Source organism: Dermacentor variabilis, chromosome 2, assembly GCF_050947875.1.
Source record: "Dermacentor variabilis isolate Ectoservices chromosome 2, ASM5094787v1, whole genome shotgun sequence".
NCBI lineage: Eukaryota > Metazoa > Arthropoda > Arachnida > Ixodida > Ixodidae > Dermacentor > Dermacentor variabilis.
In genome coordinates, this window is record NC_134569.1 from 70,531,104 (window position 1) to 70,558,931 (window position 27,828).

At 43.1% G+C, this 27,828-nt stretch overlaps 2 protein-coding genes across 2 annotated transcripts in view; one reads left to right on the plus strand and one right to left on the minus strand.

Annotated features, from left to right (window-relative positions):
- Positions 1–150: 150 nt before the first annotated feature.
- On the plus strand, positions 151–2,832 carry LOC142572048 (uncharacterized). Its single transcript, XM_075680849.1, has 2 exons — positions 151–569; positions 1,057–2,832. Exons 1-2 carry the CDS (start codon positions 314–316, stop codon positions 2,295–2,297), a joined length of 1,497 nt encoding a protein of 498 aa, XP_075536964.1. The 5' UTR covers positions 151–313; the 3' UTR covers positions 2,298–2,832.
- A 4,390-nt stretch (positions 2,833–7,222) lies between these two features.
- LOC142572047 (degenerin-like protein unc-105) overlaps positions 7,223–27,828 on the minus strand; it is a 138,590-nt gene continuing 117,984 nt past the window's right edge. The window contains exons 8-16 of the mRNA XM_075680848.1: positions 27,095–27,252; positions 24,479–24,583; positions 22,109–22,229; positions 21,694–21,766; positions 17,531–17,582; positions 13,615–13,649; positions 9,547–9,628; positions 7,543–7,583; positions 7,223–7,467 (exon numbers count right to left, since the gene is read on the minus strand). Coding sequence (XP_075536963.1) covers positions 7,326–7,467; positions 7,543–7,583; positions 9,547–9,628; positions 13,615–13,649; positions 17,531–17,582; positions 21,694–21,766; positions 22,109–22,229; positions 24,479–24,583; positions 27,095–27,252 — 809 coding nt within the window. The 3' untranslated portion in view covers positions 7,223–7,325. The remainder of the gene's footprint in view (positions 7,468–7,542; positions 7,584–9,546; positions 9,629–13,614; positions 13,650–17,530; positions 17,583–21,693; positions 21,767–22,108; positions 22,230–24,478; positions 24,584–27,094; positions 27,253–27,828) is intronic.

Consider the following 27,828-nt stretch of genomic DNA (forward strand, 5'->3'; position numbering starts at 1 on the left):
ATTTGTTTCTTTATTTAAAATATATGTTTTTGTTGTACGGAAACATGACTAATTTTGATAAATATTTAAAGAAAAATTACGAACACAGCCTAAGCATGAAACACATTGGCGACATCTCGGTCACACCGCTCAAAACAGCAGGTATCAGTGGTATCAGCAACATTGCGTGCGACATGGAGAGGCGTTTCATGGAGGCGTGCGACATGTTTACACGGGTTATAATGGTATAGTTAGCAGAAAAGGGTCGATACCTACTGCCAAAGTAGCCAAACGCGCATTGTTTAATCGACGGCAAGTGTGCGGCTTTAAACAGATGGAAAATATGAGCCCAAATCAAGTGACGTGTCCGCGATACACTTGTGAAACGTGCAACAAGGCGTTCATAAGGAGGTGCAGCCTGGCGCGTCACAACAGTGAAGTTCATTCTATACCAATGTCTTGGGGTAGCTTCAAATGTGACCAGTGTCATAATGTCAGATATAATCAACGCGAACAGCTCCTCAGACACCTAATCGAGGTGCACAAATTTGAGTACAAGTACGAACAACGACGCTTTCGCTCCTTGCAGGGTAAGAAATTCTTGGAAGGGAACTGTTCTTTCATTCAACGCGGTTCATGGTTAAGCAATAAATTGTTTGTTGGAAGCGACAGAGTGCTTTTGACAAAAATACAAGCTGGAGGACGCAATTACCCTTCAGGGTGGTCTAACTGTAGGGTTTTGCAGCTGGCAAAACTCTCTTTGATGTACTAGGAGTTTTCATTGCAAGAGTTACGCTTATAGTTAAGTGTTTGTTATTCTTGACGAAACAAATCCTTACAATTTAACGGACAGTCAGTCAACTAACTGAACGATCAGTCATTGCAACTAACCAGGCGCCCTCACTCTTTCATGGTAAAGGGCCTTGTCAGTAGGACTTTCCCATCATACATTTCTCTCTCTTTGCCCTTTTATTTATATTATTCCTGTAGTATTCAATTTATGCAAATGTTTGCGCTGATTGAGTCTGCATTGTCATAATATATTGATCAAGGATTTTATAACAATCTGTTTTTCAGATTTCTTTCGCTGGAAGCAGAATGAAGAGAAGAGGGAGAAAGTGTGCTTTGTTGCAAGCTCTAGTGGGAAACCAATGTACGGTGGTCGCATCAAACGATGGTATGTGTGTCATCGGTCTGGCATTTACATTCCAAGAGGCAAAGGCCGGAGGCGGCTGAAGTCTCAAGGTAGCTGCAAAATTAATGCACATTGCATGGCAACAATTACCACTATTCAGGACACCCAAACAGGCGTTGTCTCGATTGTCTACCAGAAGCAACATTATGGGCATGACATAGACCTAGGCCACTTGCGGTTGAACAAGGAGGAGAAGCAAGTCATTGCACAGCAACTTGCTCAAGGCCTACCTGGTGACACTGTGCTCAAGAATGTAAAGAAAACTCTTGGGAGGGAGCTTCAGAAGATACACCTGATCACCCGAAAGGACCTCAACAATATTGCCAGGCGTGACCTTGGAAGTACATTGGCCCGGCTACAGAAAGAGGGACCTGTTACACCATGCGCAAAAGACGTGAAGCTAGAACCGCCATCCGAATCATCCAGTAGTTATTCATATGATGTGGACGAAGGCATAGGCGAGTCCTCCAACCATGCTCCTGCAGGAAATGAAAATGTTGGTTTTCCCACTATTGCCTTCCAGAGTGGCAGCCAGCTTCCATTGGCACCTCTTGTCATCAGTCAGCAGAATGGTGCACCATTGGTCTTCACGTCCCTGGTTCCCGCTGCTCAGAATGGTGTCTTCATTTTGAGCAATCCTGCAACCACTGTGCAAAGCAGGAACAACTTGATATTTCCTTCTTTTAGAGGTAGTGAAGCAAGAGAAAGCAGTACTCAGCAGAGCCTGTTGAAGTGCAATGCCACAGGTGACTTCGAATCAGTGAGGAGGCTTTGCTCATTTAGTGACTCTACTAGTGGTAACCATTCAGGACCAGTTAGCCAGGCTAAGAAGAGTGTCTTGGAAGCAATCTGTGAGCTGCACAAAAAGATCAACATGTATTCTGGAAGTGATGACAAGTTAAACCATCTGGAAATGGAGATCCGGGGCCTCACTCATTTTCTTGACTTTGGCATGGTTAGTAGGGAGCCTGTGGACTGTGGTGCAATGGAAGAAGTTTGTTTTGATAGTGCTGGTGCGGAGCCTCGATGCCAGGACTCATCAGAGTGCCAAAGTGCAGTTGTCACGGAGAAGAAGAGCAAGATTCATAGGCAGGACCATCTATATTCAAAGCAGAGTGAATGAATGGAGTGCATTGCTGGGGGGTGCACACCTGCCTTTACCAGGTGTTGCATTGGAGGAGTTGCTGACATTGAGCCGGGAGATACCTTATTAAGATGTAAATCCTGTTTCAAGCTCATAGAAGCAGAGCTATCTTTAAGCTGTACAGTAGTTCTCTTAATGCATTACCTTTGCTACCATGTTCTTAAAGGTTGCAAGTATTGCGCTTCATGGCACTAGCTTTCCAGAACCACAGATGTGCACAATAACTTGGATAACTTTCAGCTCTGGTCGTGTGGGCAGCGGCCTGCATACTTTTTGCGTAGTATGTCCTGTGTTTCAAGCTGGAGTAGTTCCATATTGTCCACTCAACCGGTAGATCAAAGTGGTACACGGCAAGATATATGTTGAGTTGCAGTGTGTCAATAGTTTCTGAACTATCAAGTTGCTAGGAATGCAACTTATCACTGCAAGTTTCTTTCTTTTTTTCTACCTCTCCTTCATTTATGCCGTATTTTTGTTCCTTTGACTATAAAATATAGTTGCTCCTTGAAAACAATTGTTTTCTGTTTGTTGTTAGCTCACACCGCACTAATGATTATAGGAAATGCGCCTGCTCTGGTACCAAGGTGCTTTTTTCACATGAATGTGTGTTTACCTCTATTCGTTCTAAACAAAGACTCTGGGCATTTACTTAAATAATTTGATGCATTGTGGGCTACCAGTCAGCTGGATATATGCCTGCTGTGCAGCAGCAGATATGTGCAAATCTTTCCTGCACTGTTCAGGCATTTTTTTTTTTAAGGGATCAGTGCAAGTAAGGGATTCTTATTTTATCCAGGGATGCCATGACATACTGGTGACCTGCAATATGCTGCACGCAAACATGTTCTTTGTGTACTGTCTGACATGGGTCATCCAAGCGTCAAATAGGTTTTACCTTAGATGGAAGGCAGTCTGTATGCTGTGTAATATTTTTTACACTTGTGTATTGCCTTTCAGGTAATTACCTATGGAATTAGGAGAGGGATTATTGTGGTATAGCTTCAGGTGAACCTCTTTTCTCTATTGTGAGCAGCAATCTATGCACTACAGGGAAGGAAATGCAGTACGAAAGGCTTGGCAGCTAAGCCCCTGCTGTAGAGAATCTTTTGTGGCTCAAACAATTGCTCTTAGGAAAGTGCTGGGCAGTGCTCAAACCGTGAGGTAGGGATGTGGATCACTTTCTTTTTGGATGCGTTAGTTTTTGCACTTCCCTCTCACGAATGAGGAGATATAGGAGAAAGCATGTTTGCACAACTCAAGATAACAGACCAGCATGAAATTTAAAGGAATTGTGGTATTGGCTAGTTTGTGAGCAGAGGTAGAGTTTCCCAAGAGATGATGACAAAGCAGAATGGGCACATTCTGCTTCAGTATTATAGGGAAGCAATTTGTGTGTTTGGATTGTTTCAACACTTGGTAGAGGTTAAAGCTGTTGAATGCTGTGGCTGAATCTGGTACCCTAGGTGTTAAAAATAGCTGCCTAAATCGTGGATATAGTCCGGCGTAATGCGGGCATGTGCCAGGTGCATTACAATTACGCTTTGCTCTCGAAAAGTAGATGCTCTACTGTCTAGCGCCACGGTGCAGCCAGTTTGACCGGTGTCATGAGCGGTGCTTTGATGCGGCTAGTACAGACATAGAACATGTCCTATCGCATGTCGGATCTGCTACACTGGAGTGCATATCATGTTGGGTAGCTTGGCTGAGCGGCAGCATGCCGACCACATGCTGACCTACAGTTTGGGTGCACAGAAGAGAGTGCCGAGTTTGCACCTTTGCTAAATGAGGAAGCTCTTGCTCACAGTACACTTGTACACATGTGCTACAACAACAGCTGATTGGGCGATGCTGCAGGCCACATTTTTTTGCACTGAACTACACAGAGGGCGAATTTTCAGCAATTCTGGTGTTGCTGGCATGATCTATCCAACTTTGCCCGCAGCTGCTTGGCATGCTTGTAATGCCAGACTATACCCATGCCTTTAAATCTGGACTTTTGGCGCCAAGCAGGCAATAGGGGGAATAATTATCTTGTCAAAATGCCTGGGTTATTTTTGAAAAATAGTTGGCCTCTAGTTGGTCGGGATTTTTTGTCCGTCAGCGAAAAAAGAAATTGAACTTCAAAAAAAAAAAAATGCATATCTTCTTTGGAATCAGGTGTACAACACACAGCTCAGTATTAATTTCAATAAAGAAAAGCACAAAACGAGTGTCAAAACTGCATGATGGATGATATGGTGCCTGTGAATAATGCAAGGCATGTTTCTTCTCCCCATATGTGTTTCCTGGAAAAGATTATGGTTGCATAAGCTGCTCCGGTGGGAAAGGGACAACAGCAGCATACGTATCAGTGAGTGACATTGCCAAACTTCATATATAAAAGGGAGACCTGCCTAGCAACTCATTCAATTGATTCCAAGATCACTGTGGGTAGACCATGCAAAGACTCCCGAAGGGCAACGTGAATATGATGAGTGTTGAAGATTGCAAAATCGCAATGCTCAACAACGGTGTCGTGCTAAGAGTAGGCAGAACAAAAAAAAAAAAAAAACATTTCGTATCCCCATTGACGGCATTTGAGTGGTTTTCTAACAGCTTCGCTGGGCATCCACTTTCGCAGGGTCAGGATGGCGAGTCAATTTTTAGACGCCCTAAGCAATGCAATGTGGCGTGTCCACAGCCATCGACGACGGACTTGTTCACAAACCCGCACCCCTAGTATTTGTTGCTTTGCTAGGTGGTTCACGCCACAGCCATCATGGCTTTATGTTAAAGCCTCAGGTTCTAGAAATGCATGTTAGAAAGTAAGTTTCACAGTCAACATTGAAGAGCCACCAGAAGAGATTGAAGCACATATCCAATTCAGCAGCTGCTTAGCTGCAAAAAATTTCTGCTAGGAAGGCAAATCTACTTTTTGTATGTTTCCCTTGCCTTGAGTTTTTGCCTTTAGCATCCTTAAAATCCTTTGAGTGCCCTTGAATCTTGAGCTGAATGTTCTGTACGAATCATGTGAATGATGTGGATACCTATAACATTTCTGAAACTTTTTAATTTCAAGTTCTTTGTGCGGCAATAATTTTTGTTTAGCCTATAGACCATAATTTGCAGGGGCAGCTATCTTTGCCACGTACTGCAAAAGCTGGCGGAAAGAATGAAAGAACAACTGCAATCATGCTCAGCCTGTTCTTATCACACGGTTGCCAGCAGTCGTATTTTCTTGTCGTGGCTTGATCATGGGCTGCACCATCGTCAAACTTACAGTGGTGCGCCAACAACTGGTGACGGGGCTTGAGCTTAGGTGTGCTTGCTACAATTTGGTGTGCAAGAGTGAAAGATTTCGCTCTGTAATTTATATTTATCAACATATTTCATGCCATTGCAATTGATAAAAATAATTGTTTAAAATATTAAAAATTAAAGTGTTAAATACAAACCCTCATTTAATTTAGTGGCATGCATACTCAATTGTCAAGGAAATTATGCAGTGAAATTAATTATTTATGAACGTAAAACACTGAACAGTTTTAAAGAAACATGAGGAAAAGCATGCAGCAAAATAGCAGAATATATCAGAATTTTGGATTTTGCTCATAGGAAAAGCTTTAGAAGCTTGCTAGGTTAAGCATCGTTTCTTTCAAGTGTTGTGTACGAGTTCTTAGGCGGTAAGCAATTACCTAGCCTTAGGCAGATGTTGACAAAATCCACAATGTTGTGTCGAGCTGGCGCGAGAACCCCAGGGTGACTTAGACATCCATCTCGTTTCTGCAATTTGGTTTGCCCAGCTTCCTCTCTCAGTAAGAGCATCCAATTTGCTCTTGTGAAATTGTACTTTACTAATACAGTCTGACCCGCTGTGGTTGCTCAGTGGCTATGGTGTTGGGCTGCTGAGCACAAGGTCGTGGGATCGAATCCCGGCCATGGCAGCTGCATTTTGATGGGGGCGAAATGCAAAAACACCCGTGTATTTAGATTTAGGTGCACGTTAAAGAGCCCCAGGTGGTAGAAATTTCCGGAGTCCTCCACTACGGCATGCCTCATAATCAGAAAGTGGTTTTGGCACGTTAAAACCCATAATTTGATTTTAATACAGTTTGTCTTAGTTCGATCATATCAAAAATATTTTTTTTGTGTACTCAGTGCTTGTGATACATCAGCAGCTGTCGTAAGGCTGTTCTTCTTGAGCAAGCTTTCTATAGTGTTTTTTTACTGCTTCCAACATGAAGTAGGAAGACTGGTCTCCAAGCAAGCAGCATGTCTGTGCTACGAAGCCAAGAGACAGGGCTATATGTGGTTAGGTTTTTGTTTTAGCTAAACACTGTGCAAAATTAAAATGGCATATGCACCATTCTATTGTCTCTCCAGCAACATGATTCATGTTGCACTTGTTCCGTTTTTGTGAGGCTTGCAACAACTCATTGTATTCACCACTGTGCACAGTCTGCCTTGTTCTTGTGCAGAAGTTAGGTGTCCAATAACAGCTATAGATGAAAAATTTTCACAAATTTTGAATGGCTTGAAAAAGTATTTCTAAAATTTCTTTAACTATTTTCAACTTAATATCTTAATTCAATATTTTTAACTATGTTTCACACTGTCCACTACAATTATTTGTAGTGGGGATATTCTGTACGCTAATGAAAGGTAAAAAATGTGAACATCCTCAATATATTTTATTCGCATCACTAGAAATAAGATTAAGCAGATCTGCCACGGTCAACACGCACAAAAAAAAATGGCACAATAAAATGGCAGCGTGCACTTTGGAGCTTTCACGCGCAAGCTATGTGGCGCAGTTGTCCTCTTTCATTCGAGCGAGGGTCAGTTCAATAGCACGGTTTCAGTTTCATCTCTTGGTCCTCTTTCTGCACATAATTTTATTTACATTTTGTGTTAATTTGGGGGGCTATAAATTTCGCCCAATTGTTCAGGTGCTTGGAAAAAAAAAAAGCCATGAAAATACATTTGCCACAATATGCAGCTTTTTTTTTTTTTCAACAGTTCACATCTCTAATGATGGCCGGCAGCTTTATTCAGGTAAGGTGCAATGCCACGCCAATTGGAGAACAACTTGTAGCCTGGCAGGTGATGATGTGGGTTCCAAGGCATACCTTGAAGGGTTGCACGGCATTCTTGCGCTCTCTGGAATTGCCTGTAGGAGGCAATTAAGGCTCGAGCGATGATGTCGAACACATTAAAAATCAACAGGAAGGACATGCCCACGTACATCCCCATGATGCTTCCCATGCTGCTGACGAGACGGGGGACCTGCAGCAGATATAGTATTCCAAGTTTGTATTTGTTCTGTCTGACATGCAGTGTGACGAGACAGCTAGCTCAGACTGACTGTGTGCCTTGTGTAATTGGGTGTGCTGGAAATTATAGCAACCATATACTCGGGACAGGTAACTCCAACACAAGTGTTATTCAGATGTTTCCAGAAATAAGAACATGTGCTTGATTACGTAACACAACTTTTACCACGCAACCACGAGTTCTGTAAGGAAGCGGAGGAGCATTTGGCGACTCTGGAATTGTTGCTTGTATGAGCAGCATTGTTAATAAAACCATGCATTGGTTTAGGGATGTGTTGCCTCTTCTGCAAAGCTTAGTCACCCAGTGGCAGAGATTGCTGCATTTGTATGCGTGAAATTCAGGGTAATAGGGGTGAAGGGCTGATATTCCGTTGCGTACGCTCGAGGCATAACTTCTAATGCACATGAGTGTGACTTCCAACCCCGCCCCCTCCCCACTAAAAGAAATATTAATACATAAAATTAAGACTACTGCCAAGCCTACGTGAATACAGTTTTACAGAGCTGTGTCTGTGTCCTGCAATAGCTCCACATGGGGCGGACCTTACGGATAGACAGGAAAATTAGGGCTACAGTAAACTCTAAGTTGTACGAACGTCGGTTTATCAAATATTTCAGAATAACAAACTTCTTAAACATCCCCGGCAGTTTTCTTATAGATTCTAAGCAAAAATGTTTCATTTAATCGAATTTCGGAACAGTCAATATTTCAGTTTAACGAACTCGCTCAGAGGACCAAGGCTTGCACTGCACTGCAGGCGCAACCGATGCCCGCCCTCATCAAACCGCCGCTCCAGCGGCAATGTAACGTCGCTGGTGCTACAGTGCCCCTGGGGCAAAGCGGCGGCGCGGAAAATGAACGGCAACGAGGCATGGCCTCCGAGATCGCCCGCACAAAACGAGCAAGCATGTAATCTCGGAGGCCATGAACAAAGTAACATTGCTGGCGCTTACAACGCCGCCAGAGCAAAACGGCGATCTGTCACAGCACAAACCACGAGGTGTGTGTTTTTTTCCGACCGGCTAGTCGTGGCATGGTCGTCGTCTCTTTTTTTCCAATCTCTTCTGTTCCGCGTGTGCACACAAACGACCTACGTGGTGTGTTTTTCATTGATATGTACAAATTCCATTTCACACATTTCTAACACTATGGATGACATGTCTTTTGCTCCATAAATTGCACTTCAAACTTTTGACTCTGTATGCCATGTCTTATGTTGGTCTAGTGAATATTCAGTTTAGTGAACTTCCAGTTAAGTGAACTATTTCCTTCGGTGCCTTGAAGTTCACTCAAATGAGAGTTCACTATATATGCGACTAATAAGGCGACAGCAGGGAATAGTAATATTACACACCGCAGCAAGCATTCTTCAGCTGGCTAGCTGTCGCTGTAAGTGGTAGGTGTGCAGATATATCTTTTCACGATCCAAATAGGTGGATTCATGCTTGAAGTCTGATGAAATTGCATGTACATTTCTGTATTTTAAAATTCAAGTACGGGGTTTAACATCTCGGTGCAACACAGGGTTTTTAAGGACATCATATAGCAGAGTAGAACTTGTTGCTGAGTGAATTGGTTGAGATCTAATGAATACATTGTTGCACCAAAAGGAAAATAAAGACAGTTGGGCAAGTAAGAAATGATAGGTCGAGCGCGCGACCTATCGTTTCTTATGCATCGACAATTTCAATATGTGATGGTTTGCGTGAATTTATGAACCTGAAAGACTTCATTCTGAGCCAAAATCAATGGCGACAGAGTGCCGCGCACTCTAGGAGTACGTTTAGTAAGTACTTACTGATGAAAATAATAATAGAGAAAAACACTTTGACAGAAAGGAGAGCGAGATTTGTATGCTACGCAGAGGTGCTCAAATATATGCGGTGCTAAAGCGTAGAAGTCCATATATACTTGCCGTCACTTTCGGGTCATTTTTTCTGCGGTATCCTTGCGCACTCGCCAAGTAGACGACGACTTCCGTCAGTTCTTTGGGTCTTCTGTATAGGGTAGAATAGGGATTATGAACTGGCTTCCATTCGCAGGAGAACTGTCATGGCATCCGCGTCATGTTTCTTAGTCTATATATGTTACCAATATTCTCGATGCTGCAGCAATGCAAATACCTTATGCAGGTGCTAAAGTCATCACTTATCAATGACTGTGTGCAAATAGTGATATTTGAGACCGAATCGAATACAGATTGAATAATGCCAGAAGCAAATCGAATCAAACATGGAATAGTTTTCTAATAGTCGACAGCCGTTACCACAACTAATATAAAACAATGCTAACATTCTTAAAGCTGGCAAGTTTCTGTCATTGCATAGTACGTTGTGAAGTGTTGGTTAAAAGCACAAATGGAGTATTAGAAGTGAACAAGTGGTTTCTTTGCATGCAGAGCTCTTCAGAGGGTGCAAATGATCGGTGTACAGCCTGTAAAGTATGACTACGTAAGTGGTATGAATGCAACGAAAGGGGGGAATGTGTGACTTGCCTGCTCCACTACGCAAGTCCATGTTTTATGTGTATACTGTGCTCACGGTAGTGAAAATTTACTGTACTCTTGCTCCAATTTTGCATTTCATGAAGGGCAGTTGACGTTTAGAAATACTCGAAATAGGTTCTAAAAATATGCGCATTTAGTAATAGTAACTATTCGATTCGGTCTTTGGATCAAATAGTCACTATTTGTAAATAAATATTTTTCAAATATTTTTTTAATATTTCGAATATTCCAATGTTGATCGTAATTATGATCTAAAGAGACCCTGAAATGATTTTGGCGATTTTGTACAAACATACCGAGTTGTTAGAGTAGGTCCCTCTGATCATTAATTACCGCATTAACGCAATTAACGAAGGAGTCAAATGATTGGACGCGGTTGTAGCGGATTACACATGTACAGATAAGCAGGCTATGTAGAACACACGACCGCTGACAAGACACCTAGTGCCAAGACAACCAGTGCCAAGACACTCGGCACTAAGCGACACCAACCTAGTATCCACTCTACGAGTCTGAGCGGCATTGCTCGCCTTGACTGCAGTCTATCTTATTGTAAACTATAGGACCGATTCGCTCGCGCATACGAGATCTATCGGCGTATTCTTCCGTGTCTAGTGAAGATGCACACAAATGTTAGCTGAGGATAGTAAAAAGACGAACAAATCTCATTTCCTTCACAGTAATCATGGCAAATTTTCCACTTTACTGTACGGGTACCAATTCTGTATGAAGAAAAATTCTATCATCATGGTCACCACCATCATCATCATCAGCCTGGCTATGCCCACTGCAGGGCAAAGGCCTCTCCCATACTCCTCCAACTACCCCGGTCATATACTAATTGTGGCTATGTTGTCCCTGCAAACTTCTTAATGTCATTCGCCCACCTAACCTTCAGCCACCCCCTGCTACGCTTCCCTTCCTTTGGAATCCAGTCCGTAACCCTTAATGACCACAGTTATCTTCCCTCCTCATTACATGTCCTGCCCATGCCCCCCATTTCTTTTTCTTCATTTCAACTAAGATGTCATTAACCCGCGTTTGTTCCCTCACCCAATATGCTCTTTTGTTATCCCTTAACGTTACACCCATCATTCTTCTTTCCATAGCCCGTTGCGTCGTCCTCAATTTAAGCAGAACTCTTTTCGTCAGCCTCCAGGTTTCTGCCCCATACGTGAGTACTGGTAAGACACAGCTGTTATACACTTTTCTCTTGAGGGATAGTGGCAACCTGCTGTTCATGATTTCCGAATGCATACCAAAGGCACCCCAGCCCATTCTTATTCTTCTGGTTGTTTCGGTCTCATGATCCGGATCCGTGGTCACTACTTGCCCTAAGTAGATGCATTCCCTTATCACTTCCAGTGCCTCGCTACCTACCGTAAACTGCTGTTCTCTTCCGAGACTGTTAAACATTACTTTAGTTTTCTGCAGATTAATTTTCAGACCCACCCTTCTGCTTTGCCTCTCCAGGTCAGTGATTATGCATTGCAATTGGTCTCCTGAGTTACTAAGCAAGGCAATATCATCACCGAATCTCAAGTTGCTAAGGTATTCTCCATCAACTTTTATACCCAATTCTTCCCCTCCAAGTCTCTGAATACCTCTTGTAAACACGCTGTGAATAGCATTGGAGAGATCGTATCTCCCTGTCTGACGCCTTTCTTTATTGGGATTTTGTTGCTTTCTTTATGGAGGACCACGGTGGCTGTGGAGCCACTATAATTATCTTTCAGTATTTTTACATATGGCTCGTCTACACCCTGATTCCGTTATGCATCCATGACTGCTGAGGTTTCAACTGAATCAAACGCTTTTTCGTAATCAATGAAAGCTGTAGTTGATATGGGTGGACAAATAGACTGCATATTTCTGGACTACCGCATAGCATTTGATACTGTTTGCCGTTCTTTACTACTTCATAAACTTCGAATGTTAAGTATAGATTCTAGTGTTTTTAGCTGGATAAAGAACTATTTGTCAAGTCGCCGTCAACGTGTGGTCCTAAATGGTACTAATTCAGATTATCTTGAGGTCACATGAGGCGTCCCGCAAGGATCTGTTCTGGGGCCTCTTCTTTTCCTTATATATATTAATGATATTAACTTAGGTATTGACTCTAACATGCGGCGCTTCGCAGATGACTGTATTGTGTATAGAAAAATCGATAATGAAGATGCTGTTCTCAAACTGCAGGCCAACCTAGATCGTATTTGCGAATGGTGCTCGAAGTGGAAAATGAATTTGAATACCGGAAAGTGCGTCCATGTGCGGTTTACTAAGAAGAAAAAAGTAATCAATGCCAGCTACAGTCTAATGAATAGTGTATTAAGTAATAAATCCAAGACTAAATATTTGGGCGTGATGCTGTCGGGCGACTGCTCTTGGCGGGCACACGTGGACTATGTAGTTGGCAAAGCGGCAATTGCTTTGAATTACATTCAAAGAAATTTAAAATGCGCAAAATCTAACCTTAGAAGCACGGCGTACCTAACTTGTATACGACCTATTTTGGAATATGCTTGTACCCTATGGGACCCGTCACAGATATGTCTTATAATCAAACTAGAAAAAATACAAAACAGAGCAGCCAGGTTCGTCTCGGGTAGGTACGGGAGGAAGTACAGTTGCACAGCAATGAAAACAGAGCTCAACTGGGAGTCCCTGTCCTCTCGCTGAAAGAAGCTGCGGCTAAAGCTTCTTTATGAAATCTATCACAACAAAACTGGAATTGATGGGGAAAAGTACATAAAACCACCAAACTATATGTCGGCACGCACTGACCACCAGTGCAAAATTCGAGAATACCGGGCTAGGACGGGCCTGTATGCCAATTATTTTTTGTAGAAAACTATCGCTCAGTGGAATAGACTGTCATGTGAACAGGTGTGCAGTGAGAATCAAGATGTATTCTTTTCATGCTTGTAACCCCCCTGCTGTAACGGTTTCGGGCTAAGCGGGGATATGTCTGAATAAAGAATAAAGAAATAAGAATTGGTTATATTCCGCACATTTCTCTATCACCTGATTGATAGTGTGAATATGGTCTATTGTTGAGTAGCCTTTACGGAATCTGAATTCTGTATTTGACCATAAACAGAATATTGAAAAAAATTAAATAGTATATTTCTTCCACAGAAAGACAAATTCTATAGTAAAGATATAAATTTTCCGTTGTCGTCTTTGATGTTCTTTTTCACATTTATTTATTACACTGTAGTCTGCGATCCGTGCGCACTTCACTGTTTCATTCAGTTCTTGGTTCTTGCAGGATCATAGGCGATTGAAGTCTGCATTTAGCGCACAATAAGTGGCGACGACCGGCCTGTTTCCACAGTTAGTACTTTCCTGTTTCTCTACAATGATAGTAGAGGCACCCAGCTTCAGTCATGTTTTGAAACTTCGTAGTTTGGCAAATAGACACTATGCATGGCAATCCACTTCGTACTCTGCTACCGAGGCTGCAGGTGCACTCACCCTTCGTTGCGTTCATACCCGGCTTGTTCCTCCAGCTGCATGAAATTGCAATAAAAGAAATCCGAGTACGTTCTTTATAGCTTCGCAGGGTAGGGAACCAAAATATTTGCTACTTATAACATCAGTACATACATGAAGCACACGAACAAACTTTGTCCACTGTTGCCACAGCGCGTGTAATCGCACCTGTGCGCCGCATACTGTGACTATTGCAAAAAAGTCGCACTTTATGTTAAGTCTTCACACAACACAGCGTTAGATAAAAAGGACACTAAACAGAAAAACATGTTGAGCTATATTGGTAAGTTGCCCTTATACAGTCCAGCACCTTTATACTGAAATGCTTGGTACCTCCGAAATCATTCGCTATACAGGTCACTTCGCTGTAAAGGTCGCGCACCGCGCAGCTTGCAATAGACTCGATACAAAATTATTGCTTCGTTATGCAGGTCATTCTGTTGTAGAGGCATTCGTTGCAGAGGCTCTAGACTGCACAGTACTAAAATAATGGCACTCCCATCGTGAGAGGACGCCTGGTAAGACAGAACAGACGCTGCCCGCATTAGCGCGGCCGTGATGACATGGATATTAAAGGCGTTAGCTCGAACCTAGTTATTTTTTATCGATATAAGACGGACTACTTTGCATTCTAAAGCTGGCAAAGACTGAGCTTAGCAAGTTTTGAGAACTTTTACTCAGGCGCAAGTGGCCCAGAGACTTAAAAGAAAATAACTTTGAAATCCATGACGCCTTACTGACTACCGGTGCAGGGATTTCGGCGCGAAATAAATAAAAGAGAGGGAGAGAGGGCGGGGGGTGGATTTCGACTTTTATTTTCTCTCCCAATAATGAACCTGTTGCCGCGAAATTACCAAAAATAGAGTCTTGAAAGAACACTTGATCAGCCTGAACTACTTTAGTGTTCCTTTAATAACACACTTTGGAGATACTAAAAATGAAGGTTAACTTAAGCTCTGCATTAGTAACTTATGCTTCCACCACAGCAAAGTAGCCACTCTCACCTTGGTAGGAGGCTTGGTAAGTAAGGAAAAAAAATCAAGGGCACTTCGGCATGCCTACGTGGATGAATGCGAAAGCATTGCGCCATCTCTCCGATGACGCCTCGGCCTCACTCGCGTGCTTGTGTGGATGTAAGCCCAAAGGAGCCGGGCGCAACTACTGACTGATAAGTCGAAGGGTCATTCATCGGAGCGCACTACAGAACTCACCGAAATCACTGCACCGACTGGCAGTGCCGCGACGCGCGGGGCTATAGCTAGACAGGCCACACAGTTGCCGCATCCCGGCAACTGCAGCTTTTGCAACAGCAATCTTTACCGGGAAACGCTTGCGGCGAACACTAAGCGCGAAGGCGAGCTTTCTGGTTCTTTATTTTCTTTCCTCCGCGCGGCCGGTGCCGCCGCTGCCACGAATAGATGGATGGATGTTATGAGCGTCCCCTTTGGAATGGGGTGGTGGGTTGCGCCACCAAACTCTTGCTATTATACTGCTTAATGTCCTACCTAGGTTAAAAAAGCAAAAAAAAAAAGCCGCTATGAATTCCCACAACCAAATTTTCTGACCCGTATTGCGAACTTTGCTTTTGTACGTCTCCGTTTTTGTCGTTTCCCTAATTTGGTTCCACCAATCTTCCAATTGCCTCTTGCTAATCTCTATTGCGGACAAGTTTACTTTTCCCCTGCTCTCGTAGAACCCAAGGGCTTCAAGGAGGCCAGTGATGCATAAATCGACCGCTGGGTAGACGTCTTCACATTCTAATAAAACATGCTCCATCGTTTCCTTAGCTTTACCGCAGCAAGTGCATGCTTCTTCTTTATTCTTATATATCGTGTTATATGTGCGTGTTCTGGGGTATCCCGATCTCGCTTCGAAATTTATTGAGCTTCCCTTTGAGTTATCATAAATTGTTTCTTTCCTGATTTCGTTTTTTCCCTCTTAAGTAGTTACTCATGGCAGGTTTCTTTTCCATTGCCGCCACCCATGAGATTATTTCAGCCTCTCTGACTTTCCGCTTGACCTTCTTTGTTGCTGTGTTGCCCACCCTACATGCCACATACTTGCTGGTAAGCTTCCTAGTTCTCTTCCTCCACTGTGAATCAATGTTTTTCCCGTACAGATACCTCAACACTCTCCCAGCCCATTTACTTTCTTCCATATTCCTCAGTCGTTCTTCATACTCAATTTTACTGCGAGCTTCCCTCACTTCAAAACTAGTCCATCCCATATCACCTTGAACAGCTTCGTTTGTAGTCTTCCTGTGAGCGCCCAATGCGAGGCGACCCAGTTACCTTTGGTTCCCATCGAGTCCTGATTGTGCCCCTGATTTAAAGCAAACCACCGCATTTCCAAGAGTAAGTCCTGGAACCATTACACCTTTCCACATACCTCGGAGCACCTCGTACCTATTGTATCCCCATAGCGCTCCGTGCTTCATTATGGCTGCCATTTCTTTTCCCCTTCACTGTTATTGTTTTTTTCCTGTGTTTCCATATATCTATTGCCTTCGTTTATCCATACACCAAGGTATCTATATTCTGTTACTCGAGGTATATTCTGGCCCTGTATCGCCACTGTCTGTTCACTGTTTTCATTGAATACCATAACACCTGATTTTATATCACTAAATTTCATATCTAAATAGGTGCAAAGAGGTGAGCACCATCTGGTGGTACTTCAAGGAACTCGGCGCCTATGGGGCACGCACCCCCTGCCGATCGGCTGTGACCACGTGACTTATGTACCATCTCCGGCGACGCCGCCGGATTCTCCGCTTCATGAGCCAGTTAATGCTTTCGCATTAAAAGAAGAATGGGCGGCGACACCACGCTTCCACTGTACCAGCTCATCGTTATGTCATAAATTTCGACGACGTCTACTGCGTTCTATTGCGAAGTGTTTGTTGATGAACCAGGACTGCACTGGCATATTTTAAAGTAATCAAAGGCTCAACCTACCAAGCTTTGAGAATATTTTTTTTGGTGCCAAATGGCCCCATATGCGAGAAAGCATTTTAAAATCCTTCACACCATGCAAAGGTATTGGCGCTTACTTTTGGGGCGCGAAACTTTGGTGAAGGGGAAGCAAAGTCTTGCGCTTCGAGGCTAACTTTTGAAAAGCAAACAAACAAACTAAGCCTTAGTTGTGACAGGAAGCTTTATAGCCTTCTAGGTTGTTTAGTATTGATCTTTAGATGTTGCATTTAGGAGTGTAGCATTTCAGCCGTTTGCGGGTGTGAAAATTTGACTCCAAATAGCCTTTAAATGTGCGATACGGAGACTTAAATGACGGAAAGTCATCTTAAGCGACCGCGAGATGTTGCGCAGGACAGCATAATGCTCGAAGAAACTCGATCTCTTCGTCCTTACGACACGAAAAATCGGTTTACAAGTGAATTATAAAAAGTTGTTTATTAGCTTACCCCACACTGTGGTTTGTCGTGCACGTAATGTCCGCTTCTTATATATAAGCAGCTGATGCCTCGACGGAATTGTGCAATGTCTGACACAGGCGTTTTTAATGACTCCTTTTTATCTCGCTCAAACACACACACACACACACACACACACACACACACACACACACACACACACACACACACACACACACACACACACACACACACACACACACACACACACACACACACGCACACGCACGCACGCACGCACGCACGCACACACACACACACACACACACACACACACACACACACACACACACACTGAGTGTATAATATAAACTGTCCGGCAGCAGAACTTTTACTTTGGGCTTTGTTTTACGTTCTTGGGCGTTTCTTGCCTTGGCAATTTTTGTTCCCATAGACGCAGCGCTATATGTTCACGGCTGTACCACAACCCTATACGTACGTTTGCAATAAGAACAGCATGTGTCTCACAATGTTTTTTGTCCACTTCAGAGAGGATGCTTGCCACGAGTACTCCACCACCCTGCATGACAAAGAAGTATATGCACGACAACGCCAAGGGCGCAACAACAAAGAGCGCTCACAGAATTAAAACACGTGATGGTGAAAGTTTAACCCTTTAAGGAGGAGGCGTAAAAATGTTCGGCTGGTTGTGAACGGTGGATGATAAAAAAAGAAGAAAAAAAATTGACCCAAAGGAACCCTAACATTATATACTTAATTTTTATTTGCACAGATGTGGTCAGGCGGTATCCCCTCTATGCTACTTCTGCAATGAACCGGAAACTATAGATCATTTTTTTATTATCATGTCGGCGGTTTTCAACGCATTTAAAACTATGTCTTGAAATTCCACTTCAAAATTTAGGATTACCTTTAAGCAGTACTGTTATACTCTCCCTTGGAGAAACAGTTTCGGGTTATAGCCACAGGAACGTTTGCCTAGCCATTTATAATTTTCTATGTGGCACAAAAAGAATGCCTTATTAATAGTTTTTAGTTTCAAGAATTGATTTATTTTTACTTCAGTTTAGAAAATTCAAAAAGTAAAAACACAAATTCACAGTTTAAATCTTACTATTATTATTCATAATTTACCTTACTTCTTTCTTGCTTTCTTTTTAACAATCCTATCAATGCAAGGCTCACTATAGTATTGATCAATGCTTTATCTCATGTATTCACACTTTATTTTGCATCTTGGGTTATTTGTTTTCCTTTTTTTTTCGTGTGTTATTTATTTATTAACCAATTTATTTTATTTTACTTATTGGATCATATTACCACCCGATTCGTGGCCTATCCGCCATAGTGGGTTTGTGCCATTAACTGAGGCTTCATCATCATCACCGTCCCTTTACCCCCTACCTACACTACATTTTTCGCTCTTCAGACCATGCACGCCCCAGAATGTGGTATGCATGTGGCATATGGTATGCAGTGTGCCAATGATACGCGTAGAACAATGGATCAGATTAGAATAACATAGTCCTGTCGTGAAATGGGTAAAAGAAAGGAAGATAAGGCTAAGTCTTGATCACTATGGAAGCTTCACATTAGATACCTTGATTACTGTTATACGACTGATCTCTACCGATTCCGCCGCGACGAGATAATATTATTATAGGCTTTTAACGGAGAACAAAGAAAAAGTAACATGTGGAGCCGCATTATTGAATTACTCTTTGCGACAGCCAAAAGGACACTCTTGCTGTGAAAGGAAGCTTCGTAAGCCGGAAAAAATACAAAGAAATCCTGTAAACGAAAGACAGGTAGTGACACAGCCTTGAAGTTCCCGCACAAGCTCGATGTCGTGTCATGAATTTTGACAGTTACTTAATTGGGTCTCATTAATTGCTTATAGGTAAATATGGACTGCTTTGGATTGTGAAAAAGCCAGCGAAAAAAACTTCGTCAGTCCGAGAAATCTTTCTGCGCCATAACGACCCAAATACACACAATAAGATAACTTGAAATTCGTGGGGTCACACTGGGGTAAAGGCGAAATTAAAAAATTAAACGTCTGCCCCTTACTTTCTCTTCTATTATTCAACCTGTTCCCGTCAAATTAACGAAAATAATGTTCTTAAGGAATACCTTACAATTTCAATCTGACTGAGTGCTTCTCATGAATATCTGTTGAAGACACGCGCATACAAATGTACATGCGCTGTGGCGTAAGTACGTATGAATCGCGTAACTGTTATCGCAGTATCGACCATTGCAGTTTGCCCGTAAGGCAAACTGCAATGGTCGATAACTGTCTGTCTGATAACTGATAACTGCAACTGTCTGTGTTGGCAATAGTTCCAATTATGCTCAAGTAAAACTCTTGCTTGGGCTAGTTGGTTCATACTTGAAGTAGTGAAGGCAAGGCGCAGAAGACCAGGACTCAAGAAGAACACAAACGACAGGACCGGCGCCTGTCCTGTCGTTTGTGTTCTTCCTCTTGAGTCCTGGTCTTCTGCGCCTTGCCTTTACTACTTCAAACGTTCCAATTAATTTGAAACTCTAATGCGTAGTTTTCGAAGCCATGGAATTCAGGAGCCATTCTGATGGACAGATCGATCGATGGACGTTCTAGACTCAGCGAAATTCAACAATTACCGTAGGTAGATTTAATCATTAAAACCGCAAGCCCTAAGCCCGACAAAGGTTAAACGTAGGTTAAAAGTATCAGTAAATCACGCCTCACCGAAGAAACGCTTGCGGTTTCGTGCAAACGACCAACCACAGCAAGTTCTACTAAAAGCCTCCCGAGTGATGGTCAGCAGGAGGGCGTGCGCTGCCGAATCGATCTATTTTTTTCCCCTGAGACAGATTGCTTCCTGTTTTTCGGTCTGCCAACCACCACCTTCCTGCCCGTGCTGGAAGTGTGCATGGTGTGCATACACACTGACCACGTGAGAGTCCCGTGCTTAGGTCGGCGCCGTGACGTCTGGACACGGTTTGGCGGCCAATCGAAGAGCACGGCGTTGTTACTGGCGTGAAAGCGATGGCGGTACGTCGGAAGCGATTCGCTTTTTTTTTTTTGAAGGTAACGATAAATCAATAAAAGAACAAAACGAAACTAGAAGACAGTCGACTGAGAACGCACGCAAGGCATACGTAGAAAATCCCCCGAAAAAGAAAAGAAGGACAAAGAGAATGCAGGCTTAGAATATATATCCAAAGGAAGGCTTCGCAAGTTAAGGTTTGGCAGATGTCACGACATGGTGATATGGGCTTCTGGCGCGAAACTATGGACACTCACAGAAACACTGTGAGAGGCAACAGAAGTGAGTCGCGCTCTTTACCACTCTGTATGTCTAACGCGAAGGTTATTGACATATCCGAGCTGATCATCACGGAACGGCCTCAAATTTATGCGTGAATCTCGTTTTCCCTATACCGTTATGACGAAGCTTTTCTTTTTTTTTTCAGTTAGGGGTCAAACATGACTCTCCATTTTTATTGGGGGCACTCAGCAAGGCACCCCGTCACTCGGCACTACAGAGTTGCCAAACACAGTGGGACGAGGGGGTGATGGGGTCGCAGGAGGAAATGTACTCTTCCTCCTTTTGAGATGCCTCTGTGCCTAATATCCATAGTTTTAAGTGGTTTGACTTAGCAGCAACAGCAGCAGCAGGTATAATATGCTCAAGGTATGATATTTTCATTCCGAAACAATTTATTGGGATTGCTTTAGCTGCTTAACGTGAAAGCTTTTTATACGCTGCGCTGTCAGCGGTTTTTCGGTTTTTGTTTGTCCTTTTTGTAATTGATGAGAGCCGCTGCATTGGTTGCCGATCAGCTAGCGGATCGCTCTCTAATTACAAGAACCTCAATAAGAAGCCTCTGCACGACGGCGCAAATACCGCTGTGGAGTTTTCCTTACAGTCCGTGAACATATTACTGTTTACGCAATACCGGATCGCCGGGCAGGTCTACAGCAGCAACGACGCTGGTATAGCGACATTCTTTTCTTTCTTTTTTTTTTTGGCGCATCGTGTATGCAGAGAGCACATAAAATTACCATAGCTCTGCCACGTAACTCTGTTCCTCCAATAAGGACGCGCTGATCTCATCGCCTGTCCTTGCTGGAGGGCTCTGGCGAAAAGATAAAAGGATGTCGCTGCCTTTAGTTCTATTCAGGTGGCTTAGTGGCAGCACTATCAGCTTGAGAAGCGGAGTTCGGCCAACGCTTATACTTTCGCACGGTGATGTTGCGATAACAGTATCTTGCATCTTAATTTCATGTATCGGAAATACTGATACTGATACACACCTTGCCAGACGTATCATGATTTAGATACAAGATAACCAAAGAGTATCTGAGATGGTATCTGAGATACACGTATCTTCGATAGCGCCCAGCGCTGTTTGTACCTGGCCAACCAAACGCAGCCTGTCGCGGTATTTAATTACCTCACGAATTATGTCCTTATAACTTCAGAACTTTTGCTGTAATATAGTTTACTTGAAAGCAAAATTCCAGATGCTGTGCAATGCTATGTTACAACCTTTAACAGGAGTTCATCGCGCGAGCCAGTTCCTTTGTAAAAAAAAAGAACAAAAGGAAGAGAAAAGAAAAACATGCAGAAATAACAAGTTTGTTTACTTAGCGCCAAAAAAAAAAAACACAGTGAACTTACGTGCAACTTTCTAAGCACGGACATTCAACTTGCCCTCCGTCAATCTTCTCAGCCACATCTGCAATGCAGTTATCTGAAAGGGCAATTCGCAAATGAGGTCAAAAAGGCGTCTTAGTTAGATTCAAGATTGAGATATTATTTCTACTTGGATATAGAGCTGTTTCATCGTGAGGCCTATAAGCGCACTCATTGTTGTCCTGCTTATATACACATCATCATCGCTTCTCGCCGTGTTCTATCTCCAACAGTTTCTATGGATAAGGCGTTGACTCAGCCAGCGCCTCATAATATATTTATTTTAGTCTGTACTTAATATTGTTTTGTCATTTATAGTATTCTATGCGCTGTTGGCAGCTCCTTGTATTGCATTTATATTTCTTCTTTTGCGTCATCGGGCGCAGTCGGTTTCGCTTACTGAGTTCCTCGTCGTCTTCATTGCATATTTCGGCCAGAGACCTGTCGACTGTGTCGTAATCATGCGACTGGCATCCACAGGCGGCGATGACGTACAATTGGGCACAAATGTGCCTGCAGGCCTAACGAAAAGAAGGAACCGGTTGTTACAGTATTGACCTACAGGCAGGAGAAAATTATGGCGAAAAGAAGTCTAGAATTCTAAGACAGTCAGTAGTGACGTGCTTTTTGCAGCAAGGTAGCCCTGCTCTCCCTCTCTTTGAAATAATCAGGAATCAAGGAAGCACAGAGCCTGCGCAGGTCGGCGCGTCGGACATTACCGCAGTGAAATTTCATGAAATTCTGGGTCTGCGAGCCGCCAACTATACGTTCGTTATACTTGTGTTCACTTATTTAGGCTCTGTACAGCTGGTATTCTTGTCTTCTCTTAAGAGACGCAGAAAGGACAGCAATAGCCTATAGCTAAGGAGCAGGTGCTCCGTATGAGGCAGCTGCCGATTTCGAGGCCGTCTGCCGCCGCGGCCGATAAAAGGTGGGTTTTCCTGTGATTCACTAGGGTCTCCTGACAGAGCGCCTGGTTTTCCCAGACGTTACTTAACATGTTAATACATAGTAAAGCTCTTCCAGCACCTGCGGTCATTTCCTTTCAAACCGTGGACAGGAGGTAGACTAACGAAGAAAATCAAAATGCAAGAGTAGAATAGCAGGAATAACACATATATCGAAGGGGAAAGCCGGCATTTGTGCTCGATACCAGTGAGGGGACAGTCGCACCACAGCCCACAGGCCTCATCTATAGTGAGTGGTGGTGCACACGGTAGTCCTCGTGAAGTAGTTGGCTGCAGGACACGGCTGAGTACGAGGAACTTTTTAGTAAGGATTTGAAATCTCCTCCAGCCTACAAGGACTGCAGCCACATTTTTTGTCTCATTACTACTCCTGGTTCCGAAGTTTTGGCAACATGTAATTGAACGAGCCTTTAAGTTGGGAAAACAACATTCTTAGAGGTCAGGACGAGATCAGAAACTTGACGCAAGGGATAAGCTGCGGGGAAAGTGGGTGGTGAGAAAGAGGGGATGTAGGGCAGTGCGCTGTTTGTTCCTGGTAAACTACTTGATCCATTTCGAATTCAATTTTGAGAATTCTCGTGCTCATCCGCGGGTTCCATTACACGAACCTATTGAAATGCGAACAACGGAGTGCGCGCTTTTTCGCGTAGCCCCGCAATATGCGACGGGGGCGAAGATCTACGATCTACTGCGGCATGTCACGAGCGGTGCAATAACCACGAACTGCGTTGTTCGCATTTTAGTCGCTCAGCACAGTACGTTCACCTCGGTGCTTCGAAAGGAGAGTAAACGTACTTTCTCATAGAGAACCAGAAATCTGAAAAACGAAGTTTGATTTCATTTCAAGAAATTTCGAAATGAAGATAAAAATGAACTCCGGACAGTTAATGTACAAGGAAGTTGCCTGTACTCTATTATTTTTTACAGTGTGTAAGTCGTGTGCAGAAAACCACGACACCTGTAAGCCGTGTTCGTGACCTTGTTAAGCTCAGGCCTTTTTTCGGGCCACATGCGGCCATGAGAAGGTTGCGAGTTCGACTCCCACTAGCAGTACGCTGCCGAATTCTCAGGCCTTGTTGTGGATCACCGCAAGCTTCATACCCTAAATCTGATTTACGCTCTTGCACCTAACGGACTGCACGTCCCAGCTATATACTCCGACGAGCACAAGTAGAAAAAGTAGAGTTACATTCAGCTAGATATTACACGGTGACTTCAAGGCAGGGCCACACATAAAAGTGTTGCACGAAAAAAAATGTTTGAGCCCGGAATCGAACATATATACACGTGATACGTATTAATCCACACGTCCTAATAATCTCCGTTAAAATAAATTCTGCGCTCCCTTTCATATTGCTCCCAACTGTGCCTCCCTTGTTGCTAAAGACTGATGACATATTTTGTTCATTTTTGGTAGCACTGAAGACGGTGTGAAGATATACGCAAACATTACTACTACCATTTCTTGCCTCGTTCATTACGTAGTCTACAGCAGCGGCTGTTAGCCGCGAGTGAACGTGTAGAGCTAGCTTCGCGGACTAACCATAATGATTTAGCAGTGGTCTGCTAACTGAGGCCAATAACTTATAAAAGCGAAATAAATAAAGTAATATGGACACCTCTCGGCATTGCTCTGACTGCTGATCTTTTCTTGAGTTGACCTCATAAGTAAGGAAACGCCATTCCTTGTTTGACTTCATCCTTGAAAAGATCTAATGTGTTACACATGCGAAGAGCAAATCTGAAGAATGACTTGTACGCATCAAATAAAGAAAGTGAAAGCAGCGACTTTTGCAGCTCACCTTCCTTGTATACACTCTATCCAGAGAAATGTGATCGCGGTATTTCTCTGGGAAATCCCGCTGGCATGGGTTCCTGTACGGCGGCTCCAGCCGAAAGTAAATAGACTGTGAGTACAGTAGGAGCGAAAAAAAGAAAAGTCAACTACTGTTCTTTCCACAAACAGCGGCAGTACATGTTGGTGAGACTATTTTCAGCCGTCTACTCTGTCATTGTAGGGGATCTTTGCAATCAAGGTAATATAACACTTTCACGATGTACTGTACGAAAAAACGTGGTGCTATGTGGAGAAATGCGGCACTTGAATTGCCTCCAGTGGCTATTCATATAGCCTAGAAAAACTGGGTGACAATAGATGCACAATTTTAAATGTCCCAAACCTATCTCGGAGACCCCTAAGGTGACGTATATGAGATGGCCTGTTTCGCAGCCAATTCAACGCCCGAATTCAGTGCTGTAATTCAAACACTTTTCACGTTAAGGCTGTTTCTAAGATGTGCCAGGCAATCGCGATCAGAGTTGTGGAGTGGAAACTCAGGAGTTAAATTGTTTCGGTATAATTCCGTATTTTTAAACACACGGAATGGAATGGAAATGGCATGATGACTGCAGTCAGACAGGTGGAATGGAAACTAAATGAGCACATAGTCAAGTAATGCTAATTGTTGATTTTGAGCGAGAAAATCAAACCGGTAATTTGTTCATTCCGACTAAACTTGATTTGGCCAATATATTGCAGTATACCGATTCTTTCACTATCAACCTATAGGTGACTACCTCTGGCGCCGTTATTATAGACACTATATTCTGCGGATTTTACACTTCTGAAGACGTGAAAAACCTTTCTGCCTTACAAAAATGAAGCAAGTTTATTGACAGCAACTTCTACATGCCAAGAAATATGTTTCGGTTTAGTAAGGTCACGCTTGACCTAAAACACAACGATGGAGGCCAAAAATGACGTTACAAACGATTGTACCCTGCAAAACTTTGCGGTGATTTAGAATACCGTCATATTTCTTGGTACACAGCAGAGTATAGAGAAAGCGCAATAACGAAAGGTCAAAGAGGTGTCCTGAAAAAAAAAATTGTGCCCTTAATATGGCCGTAGAGGCTAAACAAAAAAGATCACCCTACAAAACGTATCGATGGGTTTCGCTTTCATGTTAGTGCTCAAAGTGACAGAGTACTCTAGCTGGATGCGTGACATACACATCTATGCAAGACCATATGCTCCTTTGCTTCATGCGAATGCGTTTTGGGGGGATTACAGATTTTTGGAAATCGTGATTCATATTTGAAACGCTAGCCTTGCCTGTGTCGCAGCTTGCTATGGGGTCGAGAAGCGCCTAACATGTGCGCAGCTAAAGCGAAGCTAGCTTACGCGGTGACAAGCTGGCAGCTGTACAGTATAGTATTTGTGGAACCAGTGCACCATGATGTCAGGAATTAGTGTCGTGTTTGGCTTAGTCCTAAATTGAATAAAAACCGCGTAAACACGACGAAACCTAAGTTAACTTATGATGTTCTCCGTTATTACAGAGACACATCGAAATTATGGTTTTGAAGAAGCCTAGTGAGTGAGCCTTTGCTCTTTATCTACGCTTAATTTGATTTAAGGAAGCAGGGGCTTCGAAAAGTGGACTGCCATTCCGGCTGTCCCCACAAATGGACATGTTTTGGAGATATTTGGTCCCAACAACTCAATATATTTACGAATAATATTTGCGGCTTCTAACTTGTGCAACTAACATTACGATAACTCCCCATAAGTGGGCCGATCTCGAAGATAGTGCAATACCAGGCCGACCCGCGGTGGCGGTGAAGCTGTCATTAAGCACTCCCCATAGGTGGGCCGATCCCGAAGATAGTGCAATGCCGAGCCGACCCTCGGCGGATGTGCAATTCGCCATTAAAGGGCTCGCATACACAGCTTCGCTGGTCATCCTTCTTCACACAGTGGAAGGGCACTGAGTTTTTTTTTTTTGCGCGTGTGTGCGTGCATATCGCAAGTACCTGTGTGTCACTATCTTTGTCATTCGGCGTACCTTATGACATGTTATTATCTTTTACAATTTTTGTTGTTGCTTTTTCTGATTTTCTGTTTTATGTAAAGTGCTCCTTATCAAATTTCTAAGTGTTCTTTCTATGCCCCTCCCCTCTACAATGCTGTATAACCTACTTGGTAGAATAAATAAATAAATAAATAAATAAATTGTAGGAATGGTACAACTCTCACTATTCCAATTAGTTAAATTTAGTGGAATTAACGAGCGATTTTCACTCTCCGGTATGGAGTGGGAATGAAATGGAAGGCTCCACTTCGGGCAACTCTGATCACGATATCAAATATACATATATGCTAAGGTGGCCTGCCAATGGCAAACAACACTTACGAACAAGAATTATTATTTCTCTTTTGTTCTGAGTACGGGTCCTGGAAACGTTTTACAAAAAGATCCAGTTATCTTTTTACAGCTTGGCAGCGTTTCTGGCTGTTAACAATTATCAAAATATATTAGTATAGCCTCTATCACTCCGAAGACGCTGCATGCTGATCAAGGCCCATGCAGGAAACGATTAGGGGAAATTCCAAGCAATGAAACATCAAACTCAACCTGCGTAACGCTGATCATCGTCGTGTGACGAGGCAGCAAAAAGATGCTGTCGCGAAAATCCACCTGCACTCCTGGCTGGTGGACGTTGACGACGAAACCCGCTTCTGTAGAGTGAGACATGTATTGGTGGATCTCCAGGTCCAGTAGCAGGCGGACTCCTTTGGGACGTAGTTTTTAACGAGAGGGAAAACAAGGAAGACGAGCATTGTAAAGCAATGACACGGATTTTAAGAAAGCCTCATATTCGTTTGGACAGGCTGTGTTGGGAAAAAAAGGATCATGGCCAACATGACATTCGGGCTCGTAAGCGCGAAGGAAGAGTTCCACAGGAACATGCAATATCGTAGCTATCGAGATGCGCACGGTCACGAAATAAAGGCAAAAGGAAAATGGCACCCAGAGTGTTCGTAACGCAACATACCAAGGACGTTGAGATGACTACTTAGGTGGATTATTACGCGTTCTTCAGCGATTTCATTGAATTTCACTTTGAAGATGGGCCAAACGGCGCAATGAATACAAATGCAGCTGGGAATGAACAGACAACCAAGCGCTAGATGAATATTAATTTAATTGAGAGAATGGACTCCGTGGAGCAACCAAAGAAAAATAAAATCAGACAACTAAGAGAACTGGGGCGGAAAAATGTGGACATCGGGTTTGGTACTCGGCTTAAAAAAACAGACAACTAAAACCATGTCCAATTTGATACAAGTAAGTAAAATCTTTTTTGG

Excerpts from the sequence above, each read along its gene's own strand:
- LOC142572048 (XM_075680849.1), top strand. The coding sequence starts at position 314 with ATGGAAAATATGAGCCCAAATCAAGTGACGTGTCCGCGATACACTTGT. Across the intron at positions 570-1,056 it reads ACGCTTTCGCTCCTTGCAGG|ATTTCTTTCGCTGGAAGCAG; the intron begins GTAAGAAATTCT and ends TCTGTTTTTCAG.